Below are 15519 nucleotides of genomic sequence, written 5' to 3'. Positions count from 1 at the left end.
CTTACAACCTCATCTTCAACATTTCAACTCCCCCCCAAAACTCGGCTCAACCTGCAACCCAATGGAAAAACTCTGAAAACTCAAACTACAAGCTCGCCTCAAACTTTTACTCTGGAAAATCAACTGGAACTTCCTTCCCACAAAAAGCATTATAGCCTCTCGCCTTCACCTTCCAACCATAACTGACACCTTTTGCTTACTTTGACATACCATCCCTAACATCTTAGAGCATATCTTCCTCAGTTGCCATTTATCATGTGTTATTATTGGCACCTATCTCCATGGTCACTCAACATAGAAACTTTCTCATCTACCTAGAAGGCGACTCACTACTAGTCCACAATGCTATCAGTGACTGCCTTGAAGATATAAATTGGTCTATCCAAAACATCATCGAGGATTGTCAACATCATCTCAATTAGTTCACGAACTGGAGATCTTTACATAATGTCCCCCGAAGTGCCAATCATATGACACATGAGCTTACTCAAAAGGATTGCTAACTCACTCGAGTGTAGCAGCATTACCCAGGATCCTATCACACAATGAGTTCGTCTAGTTTCATAGCAAGTTCCTTGAAGGATCGATGTGATCCTTCTCTGAGACCAGTGATCTCATCGACCCTTTCACCAACCGTTTCCTACTATGTCGAAAAAAAGAAAAAAAAAATTAATATGACCAGAGTGGTCGGCAGTGAAATATTGATATTGGTTATATCATTCAAAGAGGATTGCATGTGGTCTTGTCGCCTCTGTTCAGTTCCTTTTGTAATGGAACTTTATTGCCGGCTTTACATACACAGATACGTACATACATACATGATGTACATATGTGTATATATATATTATATACGAACTAAAATATAGATTTTACCCGTCATAGGTCCACCTAAAATTCATTCGGCCTGTTTCATCGACGTCTTCTGAAAGTGATATCTTTTGTTCATTTATTTATTTAGTGAAGTGAACTTTTGACGCTTTTTTGCCCCAAGTCATAAAAAGAGGGGACAAAACGGTATCGAAGGCCTGTCGTTTGAAGGAATCCCACAAAATTATCTTCGAGGATTATGATCATATAATTTATATATATATATATATATATATATATATATATATATATATTCTTGACATGCATGGTGCATCTCGTAATTAAATGCTCTATCGTCTATTCTGTGCAAGCTTATTAATTCGATCGAGCCGGCCCTATAAAAATGAGATCAGATCAAGACTTCAAGTCATGTATTTCTTTAATTTTGGACTTCCAAAGAGCCCCGAAATTAATTAATTAATTGGTCTCATGTCCAATAAGACTTCCACATTATTAAAATAATAATAATAATAATAATAATAATTTGGAAGTTATAAAAAAGTGTAAATGAATGCATTGTATTATTCAGAATGATACAAATAATTAGGAGTCACCCATAGACATGGTGGATGCCTATTAGCCTATATATATATAGACCATTTTACACTGATATATATATATATAATAATAATTAATAAGAAAATAATACAAAATAATGCATAGTCGGTGGATTTTGGAATTTTTAATTTAATTTATACAGAAAAAATACGTATACTTCTAATACTCCTTGTTCCTCATGTTGTGAGCCCTGATTCTACTGCCCCATGACCCCTCCTTTTCAGCCATACGACAATTGGACCTCCTCTTCAGCTCAACAATTTGTTGTTCCCACCTGCTTCTCGTTCCACGATCGTGATCGACCCCACCCATCCTGGATGTTCTTCCGAAAGTACTCCGGCCAAAACCCTCCATTAATATTTCGCAGTCATACTCTTTGCGCAGCACGGGATCCGACAGCGTCCGGTATGCGGCATTCAGCTGGACAAACATCCTCGTCGACTCTTCCTTCATGAGCGGAGGACAAACGTCTGGGTGATATCGAAGAGCCATGGTTCTGTAAGCTTTCTTTACCTCGTCGATGCTCGCCTTGTCCGGACTCAGTGAAAGTACCTCGTAGAAAGTGGTGGCGGTGGCTCTGCATGAGACAGATACTGCCTGCGCGTGGCCGGTCAGGTGCCGTTTACCGGGAATTGGAGAAGAAAGGAAAGGTTTAGGTTTAGCATGAATGCTGTGGATTGAACTCGGCAAAAAATGCATGGCTAATTTTTTTGATTGATCAAACGTTGGCGATCGAGGCTGTGGATGATGAATGGATTAGAAGAAAGTGGGAGGTATACATAAGTATTTATATATATAGGGAGGACAGGACAAGGAGCATAAAAATCTGTGTCTATTCGAGAGGGAGCCGTGCATGAGCTTTAACGCGTTTCCTCCATAGTAATCATCGATCGAGAGTAAATTAGTTTCACATTGGTGTGTATTTGGTCAGCGCTGATCGATATTTACTATTCAGAATAATATAGTTTTTTTATAGTTCAATAACCTCGAGCAAATGCCAGTCATGTGAGATAGTACTCTCGAGCAATGAACTTTTCCGGAAAATAAAAATCCCGGCGGTACGTGATCAGTCGTTCGTACTGTTGGAATCTCCTTCCATGCACCAATAAACACATGTAATTCAATTTAATAAAGAATTTAGTTGTTTCGAAAAAATTCAAAACCCTGATCGTAAAGAAAAAATAATATTCATATTATATTAAAATTGAGGCATCTCTGATGGAGGCCAGCAAGATTAGATCGAGTATTGTCGAGGATATCGTGGGGTCAAAGAAGAATTGATCCGTTCTCTGCAGCCCATGAGTTTTGTAACATTAATTCCACGTATTGCCTTCGATCCATTGGTCAAGATTAGTCATGTATTCAATCCCAATTTCTAATATTAAGATTAAAACTTGTTTGAGAGCAAAAAAAACGGCTATGGTTCTACGGAAAGAAAATTTTGGAGAATATAAAAACAAGAAAATTACAGAAGCAAAACAAGATGCATGCCCAACGAAATGTTTGATCACAAAACATGATCTGGGCTTTTGTTTTTTTTTTTTTTGGAAAAAAAAAAAAAGAGGAATATATATACATGATTATTTCAAACCAGCTGCCTCGTCGATCCCTCCTAAATTAGCATCATGCAGGTTCTTGAGTTTTTGGAGTGAGTGTTGTGACAGCGTCTGCAACGGATAGGAAGATGTTGTCCTCGCCGATTAAGTTTACGAACTTGGACTCGTACAGCTTTTCAATCACTATTGGAGCTGGGTTTGCTAAAACAAGCTGTTTAAAAACAACAAAACACGATGATCGTTAATAATTGCTTATTTACGTACTTCATAAAGAGCTAGCATGCATTCAAAATACGATAATACTGATGATCATCGGCCTACGTACTCTTATAAAATATTAATCTTACAAACAATATATAATATTTATCAAGTTCAAAGTTCACTCAATTACCTGCAATTCTCTGTTCTGAAGAGTCTTATGTAATTCTTCGAAGGAATGGATCCCACTAGTGTCAATATCAGTAACAGCTGCAATCATAAAAAAATTATACATGTTCTTTAGTACTGCATGACATGATCCAGAACCAAAACCAGAACTAAAGAAATTGCTACGACTTGCTTACGTGACATTTCAATGACAATGAATTGGATTCCGGATTGGTTTAGTTTCTTTGCTTCTTCCTCTTCATTGCCTAGCCATCTTAAAATCCTGCTAAAAAATTCGATTCAAGCAATGATCTTGTTCTAATTTTATTTAGACAAAACGTCGGTCAATATTTTATAATCACATGAGTTCTTTGGAGATTTGCTGACAGTAAATACCTCTCCTTAATGTAGTTGGAGTTTGAAAAGTAAATTGCAGAATCAACTCTGATGATCAGAATGCCAGGAACAGTTGTTGCATTGGAATATTGCTCCACATTCCTGTAAACGTTTGTTCCTGGGAGCTTCCCAAGTAATGCAGTTCGTGGCCTGGTGACTTGCAGGAGGATTTTGGCAAAGGATATTGCGACCTTTTATTCACAAAAGTTAGAATTTTTCAGTACTGGGCAGGCATGCAAACAGAAATTAACATAAAACACCAAAAAGTCCTTGAATTCTTACTGCAATTAGGAGACCTATCTCAACGCTTTTAAAAATTACTCCAAAGAAGGCACCCATGCAAGCAACGAAATCGAATTTGTCAATCTTCCATAGCAGTATTACAGCTCCGATGTCAACTAGGCCTACCACAGCAGCTATGATGATGGAAGCAAGTACAGCATTCGGGGTGTACTTGAACAATGGGGTGATGAGTACCAAAGTTAGAAGAACAACACAAGACATCACGATGTTGGAAACGGCTGTTTTGCAGCCGGCCATGAAATTTACTGCTGAGCGAGAGAAGGATCCTGCATGAAGGAAGATCAGGGCAGGCAAGATTAATGTTTGATGATCGAAGAGGATGAGATATCTGAATCTTTGCAACCCGGCCCCCTTACACACCTGTAGCTACATAGCAAGATGTCATGGAACCAACAATGTTCATACTTCCCAGTGCCACCATTTCTTTGTTTCCATCCAGCTGGTAGTCCTTCATTGCAGCAAATGTTCTTCCGATTGCTACAGCTTCCTAGAATCCCAAGAACTTGTGCTTTAATATTGAAGGGAATTAGGGTATTTTAAATCACCAATTATACTAAAAACGTGATCTTTAAATCATCTAATTTATATTCAGATACTGAATTAATATCTGCCGTGATGCCAGTTTAGCTGACTAATTATATATCCCAAACCGAGTAAAGTTATTGGGGCCTGAGATTTGCTTACCGTTAGAGCTACCATACCCGCCACGACACCAATCCTAAGACCTTTGAGAAGAAATTCTCCAGTCCAATGGATTTCATGAAAAGAGGATGGATTGATGCCCCTATCTATATGTCTTACCTGATACAAGACGAAAGCTATATCATATGAGCTTGCCATGCATCTCCTTTGTGCATGGCACGTTGAAAACAAAATCTTAAACTCATAAACGAGCACTTACAATTGAAACACCTTGCTTTTCCGCATGGGTGATACCCACGAAAAAGGTGGCAATTACAACAGAGGACAAAGGAGCAATAGCAGCAACCCAAAAGAATTTCTTGTTCTTTTTTCCCTGAGCCATTATCAAACAAGAGTAGTCGAGCAAATAGAGTGGAAAAGGCTGCAAAATTAAGGTTAAGTAGTAATAGTACTGCAATATAGATGATACTTACGATGTACTTGGTAAACAGAAGGAATGCCAAGAATGACAATCCTATGACCATAGTCTGCCAGTTCCACTGTTAGCATAAAAAGTAGAGTGAGAACACATGGGGCGCCGTAGTTATATATTGAAAAGAGAAACAGATATATATTGAAGCCGTAGTTATATAAATATGAGTGGAAATTGATAGATTTTATTATTTATTTTATATTTTAATATTCTTTATCATGTGTGGGTTGGGCCAAATTCTCTCTTAATAAGTTAGTCTAAAATGTGAATATTTAATTAAATGAAGTAAAGTGTCAAGTTTGAATTTAAAACCTTTGTTCTAATAGTATAGTGATTAGGGATGACAAATCGTGTTTTCAAATCGTGTTTATGTTATGCCAAATTATGAACATTCAATTATATAGGTTAATCCGAATCCGATCTATTAAGCTAAACGTGTTAAATTTTCAAATCTCAACCTAATCCATTTAGATAACGGATTATGTCGTGTCACCTATTTGATCCATTTCATAATTAATTAAAAATAGGTTAAGATGACACGACTCATTTAAACTTGTTTCATATAATTTGATTGAACTAACACACATAACTCATCTGATTTGATTACCATAATTTTATATAAAAGTTAAAATCTATATTTATTAGTAACCACGATGTTTAAAAAAAAATAAGACTACCTACTCACACAAAAAATCAATATTTTTAAATTTTAACATATAATAAAACTAATATTACAAACCTTACAATAACAGTTATGAGCATATGTTCAGAATTACAATCTCAATAATAAAAACATAAGCATACTGAGGAATACCAATATCACAATTCAACAATAATAAAATTATAATTTTGAAATAAAATCTAAACTGGTTAAAACAGATTATTTTGGATTAAGCGGGTTGACCTGTAAATGACTCGTTTATAAATCGTGTTTAAGGGGTCAATCCATTTTGACCAGAATCCATTAACATCAAACTCAAACCGTTAATTTTCTATTGTGTTCATGTTGAATTCACAAGTCGTGTCACATATTGTCACTCATAATAGTGACTGATACCATGTTAATTAAATCACCTACTTATTCCAAAAATTTAAACAGGTGGAAATATATAAATTTTATTATTTATTTTATATGTTAATATAATGGTTATGAATTATTTATTATGTTTTACTTGGCAATCAATTATTAAATGACAAGGTTCAAAAAATAATATTAAAAATATGACAAATATATAGAATTTTTCTAATTTTATATACCCCGTGATGTGCTGCGCTCCAAACTGAGCGCATAACAGAAACGATGTCAGTCTTCTTCGTGAAGTTTTTTATACCGAGAAGACCTTTGAGCTGTTGAAGGGCTATGGTAACAGCAGCTCCAGCCATGAACCCGACAATGGCGGCATGGGAAAGAAAGTCGATTAAGAAACCCAATCTGAAAGCAAGCAAAGAGAAGCCATCGAATTTTCGTGGATTATTATATATTGGTGTTAGAATCACCATTATCAGTGAAAAAAATCTGCAAGGCAACAAAGAACAGACCTGAAAAAACCAAGTGCGAATTGAGTGATGCCAGCGAAGAAGGTAGCGGTGAATGCTAGACGCCGATAAGCAAGTTTGTTAGCTTGTGAATCTGGGATCTCATTCTGCAGCAGTGTCCCAAGCAACAGAGACACGACAGCCACTGGCCCAATGGCAATATCTCTCGAGCTACCCATGAAAGCATAAATAAGAGGTGGAACAAAGCTTGAGTCTGGAAAAAAAGTGGGCAACAAACAACATTAGTTAACGAGGTATAGGTGTGAAAAAAACAACCCCAAGGAATTTGCGAGAAACAAGGATACTCACACAACCCATATTGGGGTTCCAGATTTGCAAGCTTTGCATATGCAATATCCTGGTATCATGAATATTTAAGAATCATTAGAAATTTGAACTGAAAGAAATGGAACCCAATATTTAGATTATTTTAAGGAAATGTTTTACCTGAGGAACACACAAACTGGCAATAGTAAGCCCGGCGATAAGGTCACCTTTGAATTTGGAAAGATTGTAAGTTCTTCCCCATTCAAGAATGGGAAAGAAATGTTGGAGGAAAAGAAGAAACTTTCTCGGACCCGGTTGGTCCTTGTAAGGGCGTAAAGGCTCATCCGAGAAGAAAGTTTCCTTCAAGGAATCTTGAATATCTCTCAGAAGATTTTGCTTTGGAGGTCGTTCCACCTTGTGAATATGGGGCAAACGCCCTGAGTGGCGCCGGGACGAAGGGCCGCTCGCAATCTCCATCTCGTCACCGACACGCCTACTCATTATATATAGCAACAAACTGTTACAAAAAAAATTAATGCAGAAGATTATGGATCATTCGAGGACACGAAAAAGAATCAGAAAACTTCTTGATCAGTTACTTCTCAAAAGAATCATGGCGTGCAAAGAGATATTAAGATTACACTGATGATCAGGAAGGTAGCTCCAGGTTTAAAGGACATGAAGAATCATGAACAGGTTGTATAAAAAGCTCTTCCTTTTATAGGCACTGCACTGCACAGCTTTTGTTCTGCAAAGTAATTGAGATATCTTCTGATATGTACTTGGCATCTCGTTTTCATGCACGAATACAAAATATAAAAGTTGACTTTTTTAAAAAAAGAAATGAAAAAAAAAACCAAAATGATGATGAAAATATTGGAAGCTCACAGAACGTGACATTTGAATTTAAGTTTTCACCTATCACTAAGCAAGGTCAACTATTGATTTGGCCTTTGGGAATCTGTTCCCACCGATACAACTGTACTTGACCTTTTATATGTATGAGCAACATATAGAGCATATCTTCATGAACAGATTGCCATTCACACTGCTGATGAAACAGAAGGAGAAGAAGAGGAAGAAGCCAAATAAAGAAAGTTCATATCCATAGATAATATGAACCAAACAGAAAAATATTTCACTCCTTTGGAGGAGATTAACATTTCTATTTGATCTGGGTTCTTTTTAATTTGCCTGGAGCAGTCTAAAGTTTCCGGTAAAAAACCTAATAAAAGCAACTGACCAAGGATCTGAATTAATTATGATCAAAGAATTATCTATTTCTTTTTTCTTTATCCACTTGCACCAATTGAATATACTACTCTTGGAGTCAATCCCCAAATAAAAATCTGAATTCTCCCTCTGTACTCAAACCAACAACTGCATGGGTCATGTTCATTTTGCATAAATTAAACAGTCTGCGAGACTTCCCTTAGCTATAAACTCTTCCTATATACATGGGCTATGCAAAGAAGTAAAGATTCTCCGCGTAAAAGTTTATATATAAAAGTTTACAATATTCTTTAACAAATCACAAGCAACATGTTGATGATGATGATGAATTGCAAGCTCTTGAAAAGTGGCATTTGAATTTGTTTGTCACCATGCATTCACCGAGAAAAGATCATTTATCTGGTACTGCGACTACTGATACGTAAAAAATTAAGCATTTTACCTTATATATATATATATATATATATATATATATATATATATATATGCGCAACCAGCCAATGTATGGTGTCGCGAACAAATTGATCATATTCAGCCTGAGTAAGCTAGGACACGAAAGGAAAAGAAGAGAATGCAGTCAAAAAAGAAAGGCGGCCATATCCATACATAATAATTAAGAACTCGATCGTAGGAATAGATCATCATTTGACATGATCATATAGTACTCTATACTAATCGATCTGGATTCTTTTTGACTTGTGTGAAGCGTACTAATGTACTAATTACTCTTATATATATATGTTCAATGAAAATATTAATTAATACTCGACTTATCGATTGTCATATATAATTTAATTTGATTTAAAAGAAAATTTTAAAAATTTAAATTTTTACATATCAAAATCTTTCAACTGCATGTACGTGTTCTATATATACTAGTCTTACATCAATAATTGACTACACTCTTGGAATCAATTAAACATGCAACTCGATTCCATTCTAATTTTAAATGTGTTATTTTATTTTATGATATTATATTTGATATGAAAATATCTCAGAATTATCTGATCATGAATGTAAATTTTTTTTATAAATAAATTATTGATAACACTTCCATAAAAAAATCGAAATATTAACAACTTGGAAAACAAAAATTAAGTCGGTCGCGCGGCTAATAGTTATATTCATATAGAATAGAGTAGATAAGCCATGATCAACCAGCTTTAAATTACAGTGAAAAAAGCGACACGTAAGCATTTCGTGCGCCACCATGATATCCGAGCTTCGTTCTCACGTATTCAGAGCAATAAACAATGCGGGGCCGGAAAAGATAAGATATTAAGATCGGATTAGAGAAAAATCAGGAGGATGTCAAACTCTAATCATATATGTCTAGATTCATTGAACCTCAAAGCGTTGAATCTCTCTCGCCGCATAACCAGCCGAAGAGTTGATCATGATTTAGATAGCATTTTCCATATAATAATTAATGTTATCAGAAAACGAATTAAGTGCTAATTATAAATTTACATTATCTTTCTGTTTTAGGGTTTGAAGCATGACATGACGTGCATGTTGAAAAAAGAAGGGTACGTACGTACTATCACATATGTATATATATTAACGAAATTTGGAGACAAAACATATACAGCTTGCTAGCTATATATAATTAATTCTTCAGTGAGACTCGGTTTCCATTTCTTTAATGATAAATCAAATTTTAAATATTCCAGTTCTCTTTGTATGTTATGTTTCGACTATATACCCAAAGATATAATTATAAGGACACGTTCGGTTTAAAATATAAATGAAATATTCATAACACAATTCTGTAAAAAAAAAAAAAAACGAGGAATTAATATTTATGGGATACTATATATATATATATATATAAAGTATACAGTCCGAGCATACTATATATATATTTGTTACCAAATTAAACATGAGCACATGCATGCATGCCTCAGCTAATTTATTGGTCATAAGTTATATCTTTCTGCGAAGTTGCCATGCATGCAGAGACGTTCCCCATGAACAAATTATCATGTTGTTCTGAAAGTTCGATCGTTGCATGCATATGAAGGAAATAAACATGCATGAAGGTTCCTAAATATTTGTCATAACCGGCACATGATGATATTGCATAAATCATGTCACGGTGATCAATACATGAACTAAAACGTCTGAACATATGTCGAATTTCTGCATGCAGGCCCACCTGGCCTTTTCCAGTACGTACTGTCATGATCTGTTCTACCATATTGAACATGATGACCAAATTTAAGGAGACCTAAAAGCAAAAGCGAAGATGGTGAACATGATATATAGCGTTTCAGATTGGAACTGTGCAATTAAACTCCTCCGATCGATCCTACAGCTAGCTAGCCATTTGAGGTAATCGATGGATGGATCGATGATTCAACAGTTAGCTAGCTAGCTAGGGTGGGCCAAAAGTACTCCGCCTTCTTCACCTTTGAAATGCTCTCCAGAACTCCGGCCGGTGAAACGTGTCCCATCACCGTCACCCTCTTTGTCTCTAGCTCTATACTGAATGATGTAACTCCTGATATATATATAATTTATAAATTAACAATTCAAAATCATGATCATGTGAGGAAGATCAAAAGAGGTTGATCATTTCATGATCAGCTCATGCCTAGCTAGCTACCGTTCGGCTAGATAGTAATTAGCTAGTCATGTTAAATCAGTACTAGTGCTATTTGTCCTAAAAATTTAAATCCATGCAAAGATAATACTTTTGATGACCTAATTTTATATATAGTTGCACAGTACTAGCTCCATGTTATCATGTGTAGGTCAACTCCTCATCTAACAAGTGAAACATTTAATTAAACTGGAGTGAAGATTACAAGACTAGTAAATGTTCATTAAACTCAAGTTTTCTCTGTGTTTGAGGACCATGCCATGCATGTATATATATGAGCTTGAAGTTTTGGTTAGAGAATATATAGGCTATGTTCATGATCAAAATCTGCAGATCATAACGATTAATTAATGCAAAAATTCTACTTACAACCGACCTGCGAAACCGCTGCATCACCGCGTCTTATGTGACATATTGCAAAACGACGTCGTTTATTCAAATGAAGATGAAGTCGCCTCCATCCCAGTAGAAAGTTACAAAGCCTCCATCCCCATCCCCTACGAAGCCAGCCTCCATTAAATCGAACAACTTTGCTTCGTACAACCGGCATTTGCAACCGGCGTGTAATCGACTGATACAGTGGGTCCCACTTTCTCTTTTTTCTGTCTTCCTATCTCTCTTTTTCTCCCCTTCATTTTTCCATCCAATGAAAAACGAAACTATTCTCTACAACTCTCTTTATTTCTCTATCAATTTCACTGTACCCCAGGCCCCTCTCTTCTTGTTGTCATCCCAGAAGCTTCTGTTGCAGCATCAACCCAACGATCCTCACAATTAGTTGCATAAGATTGCTCTTCTTTTACAATTAGTTAACCACAAATGGAATACTGAGTTGCTAAGCACCAGTAAGTTTGAATTTTTTTTATTTAGTTTGGGTTATGGAGAAGCCGAAGGGCGGTTTCGTGGCTATTCGTTCTTTTCTTCCAAACTGATACATTCTCACTACCCAACTCGCCCAGCCAAGCATACAAGAGCAAAGAAGCAAAACTTTTGGGGGATCGGAGTAGAAAACAAAATAAAATACAGTGGAATGTCACCAATGCCAGTTTCATGGATGAACATAATCTATCCAGATGAAAATTAAATGCGTGGAAGAAAAAACAAAAAGTACAAACTTGGGTACTGAAAATTATGTACATGTGGTGGTGGTGGTAAGGAAATTAAGAAAAGAAGCAAAGTGATAAACAGTAACAAAGCCCCATTCATCTTGGCATCGTAGTCATTCATGGTTCTGGTTCATGGGTTTGTGGGTTCATGACTCTTGGGTTCGAGGAGAAGATGAAGACCCACAGGCTTCGTGTAGAAGACAAAGTCGATGGGGACAGAGAAGAGGGTTTCGATTTAATGGAGGCTGGCTTCGTAGGGGATGGGGATGGAGGCTTTGTAACTTTCTACTGGGATGGAGGCGACTTCATCTTCATTTGAATAAACGACGTCGTTTTGCAATATGCCACATAAGACGCGGTGATGCAGCGGTTTCGCAGGTCGGTTGTAAGTAGAATTTTTGTTTTTGTAATCTTATTATACGTTTGATCGGGCCGGATTTGCATCAATGTACGTAAAGTTGGGGCAATATATATATATATATATATAAATATATATATTAATTCTTCCAAATTATAAGGTGGATGCATGAGGGGAAACATGATTAGGCCAAATGATCGATATGGTAATGGAGTTTTCGTCAAAGCATACAAAATTATTATAAAAGAAATAAAATAGAAAAGAAAACCATATATATGATAATTTATAAATTAATTACTTAATGCAAATTAAATACTCCCATGACTTGCATGGAAATTACAAATTAAATATACCTTCCATTTTGGACAGATGCCTCTTGAGTTTGCCAGCACAGCCTTGACAATGAATTGATACCCGCATCACAACAACCTGATCATCATGAAAATTAAAATCACACATGATAAATTAATGATCACGTGAACCTGATGGAATTAATGGCATATATAGAAATTTAAATAGATAAACTTTTAACTTTATAAAGCTGGGAACAACTTAAAAATAAAAAATAAAAAAATAAAAAAAAGACAGAATTAAAAAACAGAACCCAGATATATAGAACGAAATGAAAACAATATTTATATATTGGATTAATTTTCCAGTGACATCAACATATTTATAGATAAAAAAAAGTAATATTAATTAATTATAATTAATTGATCTAACCTGGAAGACATTATCTGAGGAAGGAAGTACTGAAGATGGTTTGATCTGGAGATCATGAGCTGGCTTTTGCCGATCAAGCTGGTCCGTATCTTGATATTCTCTTTTGAGGCGAGGCACTGAAATATCCGATCTCTTATTATAATTAGGGGACTCAACGAACCTAGAGTAGTCGCCATTGTTGAGTAAGTACCGTTTGTTATCAAAAGTACTAAGAATTCTCTGATCAGACTTTCTGGGCACAATCACCGAGCGAGAATCGTCGGTCATGCACAGTACCGCAGTTGCTGCCGGAGACTGGCACATGAAGCCTCTCATCTTCTTGGTTGTCATCATGTTCATTGCACAAGGCCGAGATGATATCAGAAATAATTGAGACCGGTACGTACGTGAATATTGACGAACTTTTTTAGGAGGGTAGGGCTAGCTAGCTAGCTGCGTGAGCAGGCAAAGAGCTAGACCAGGAAATAGAATCGACTGTCGAAGAAGATAGTACTACTGTTAATATATAGGAAGAAAGAGGATGAGAGAATGGATGACTATAAAATGGAAAAAAAACATGCTGTCTTTATGACTTAGCTAACAGTACAGGGCAATGGCTGGCATTTGTAGTTTATCTGTACTGTTTATCCGTATGTTTTGAATGTGTTCACCAGTATCCTGTCTTTTGTCTTGGGAAATGAGTCGTATGTGAGCCCTTCTTTATATTTTTGTAAAAATTTTAAATAGATGAATTTTGCGTAAATTTGTTATAAAAAGATATATAGATCTTATTAATAAATAATAATATTTTCATAAATTATGTAAAATTTATCTATTTAAAACTTATACAGATTATTTCTCATTTACCCAATCTTCTAAGACCAAATTACTCATCTCTTTCTCATTTATAAACATATTTTTATATAAGACATAACACTCCTCAATTGGGTAATGATAGAGTTCCAATCATTTTACCACCATTTTATTAATTTTAGTGTATTTGTTTTTTTTTTTTTAAGTATTTTCTTAATATATTTAATCATTAAAAAAAATTTAAAAATATATAATGTTATTAATAATCCCTTTCAATTAACCCTTAAGTAAAATAAAAATTTTAAAAGAAATTAAAAAGTTAAAAACAGTAATAGAAGATCATTATTAATCAACCAGCTTTAACAAAGGCAAGAAGACTGTCATCAAACAGAGTACTACTACTTCGTAAGCGCTAGCAATCGTACATGCATGCTCGTATTTTCAGCCCGACTCTGAATCACTCCACTTTTTTCTCTCTGAATTCCGATCCGCTCTCATTGAATCATGGTATTGAATTCACGAGCATTATCTGCATGAACAGAAGCAGAATCTCTCCGAAAACTGCGCATTTTAGTTATCGCGTCAATGATTTCAAGTTCTTAGCCATCATGCTGCATGGCATATATAAAGCCTATTTTTTATTTATTTTTTAATCTTTTTTTACCTAAACAAAGTTATCAACTAGTGTTCTCTGAAACTCGATCTACTGCCATATACTGTCACGCATAGAGAATCCAATTAATAATTGGTTAAAATGATCAAAAGAAAGAACTAGTGCATGGAAAAAAAAATTAAAGGAATAATAAAGAAAAATTACAGGTTGGATATGTACCGAAGACGACACTTCTGGACTCCTCCTGGTGAGACCATATTGCAATGAGCAGTACGTAACTATAATAATATGGCCATGCCAGAGGGCATGGTCCTCAGTCTTACCCTTTTAAAATTCCCTTCACAGATTCATACTCCCGGCAAAGCAAAAGGACCACCAACGTACGAAAAGGTGGTCGGGACTAGTCATAAGCTAGGACCACCCTGATAAAACCTACCTTATTAGCTCCAGCATTAACTGAATAAATCTACCATTTCCAGTCATGTACAAGAACAATGCTTACAAGGCTAAAGCTTCCAGCTTCCCTTTACATTAGATCAGTAGTACTGCATGGACATGCATGCAGGAGGGTACGTACTGCATGCGATTTTGGATTTTGATGAAAATTTGTGTAATTCAGGCATCTAATTAATAACCTTAACCAGAAGAGCAAAAAGAACATATACATAGCTGATCATTCGATATGTAATTATGAGAATCTGAACCTGGTTTAATTTAATGAAGATGCATGGTTTGCATGCTGAATTTGTGTCTTTGCCTGCAGGTACAGCGTGAGTTGTCCTCTTCAACTGGAGCTTGCCTCTGACTTGCCATCTCTCGTTTGCCATGGCCCATGACGCATGCAGGTGACTGAAAGTAGACCGATCGATGAAGGACCTCAAATTTTCTTTCTATTTTTTTACCACGGCATGGGATTCTTTGCATAAAATAATGGGCCCGACCGTTTTTGGTCTCTTCTTATCTGACGGCCCATATCTCTGACTCTTTGTCGGTGTAGATAGGCTTATTAATTTATAATAACCAATTTTTTTCAGATTCAAAAGTTTCCAACTTCGATATGTATTTGTATTACTATCCTTTCCATTTAGGAATGATTTTATTGTATTAAATTGATTTCATATTGAGA

General features: G+C 35.7%; 3 protein-coding genes across 3 annotated transcripts; all 3 read right to left on the bottom strand.

Moving 5' to 3' along the window:
- Positions 1-1584: 1584 nt before the first annotated feature.
- On the bottom strand, positions 1585-2124 carry LOC109003233 (chaperone protein dnaJ 20, chloroplastic-like). The gene has a single exon (XM_018981286.1). It carries the CDS (start codon positions 2122-2124, stop codon positions 1585-1587), a length of 540 nt encoding a protein of 179 aa, XP_018836831.1.
- Positions 2125-2852: 728 nt separating this feature from the next.
- LOC118344879 (high affinity sulfate transporter 2-like) lies at positions 2853-7440 on the bottom strand. The gene is made up of 13 exons (XM_035686695.1): positions 7144-7440; positions 7006-7054; positions 6700-6910; positions 6418-6592; positions 5162-5227; positions 4948-5061; positions 4731-4847; positions 4407-4533; positions 4026-4312; positions 3744-3934; positions 3545-3630; positions 3373-3449; positions 2853-3192 (listed from the first exon to the last, which is right to left on the bottom strand). The coding sequence occupies exons 1-13, from the start codon at positions 7438-7440 to the stop codon at positions 3049-3051; spliced, it is 1941 nt and encodes a 646-aa protein (XP_035542588.1). The 3' UTR covers positions 2853-3048.
- Positions 7441-10173: 2733 nt separating this feature from the next.
- On the bottom strand, positions 10174-13482 carry LOC109018347 (heavy metal-associated isoprenylated plant protein 35-like). The gene is made up of 3 exons (XM_019000500.2): positions 12989-13482; positions 12619-12694; positions 10174-10699 (listed from the first exon to the last, which is right to left on the bottom strand). The coding sequence occupies exons 1-3, from the start codon at positions 13325-13327 to the stop codon at positions 10566-10568; spliced, it is 549 nt and encodes a 182-aa protein (XP_018856045.1). The 5' UTR covers positions 13328-13482; the 3' UTR covers positions 10174-10565.
- Between the last annotated feature and the right edge of the window lie 2037 nt (positions 13483-15519).

Source organism: Juglans regia, chromosome 16 (assembly GCF_001411555.2).
Source record: "Juglans regia cultivar Chandler chromosome 16, Walnut 2.0, whole genome shotgun sequence".
NCBI lineage: Eukaryota > Viridiplantae > Streptophyta > Magnoliopsida > Fagales > Juglandaceae > Juglans > Juglans regia.
Note: the sequence above shows the minus strand (reverse complement) of the source record. Positions and strands in the feature narration are given on the sequence as shown.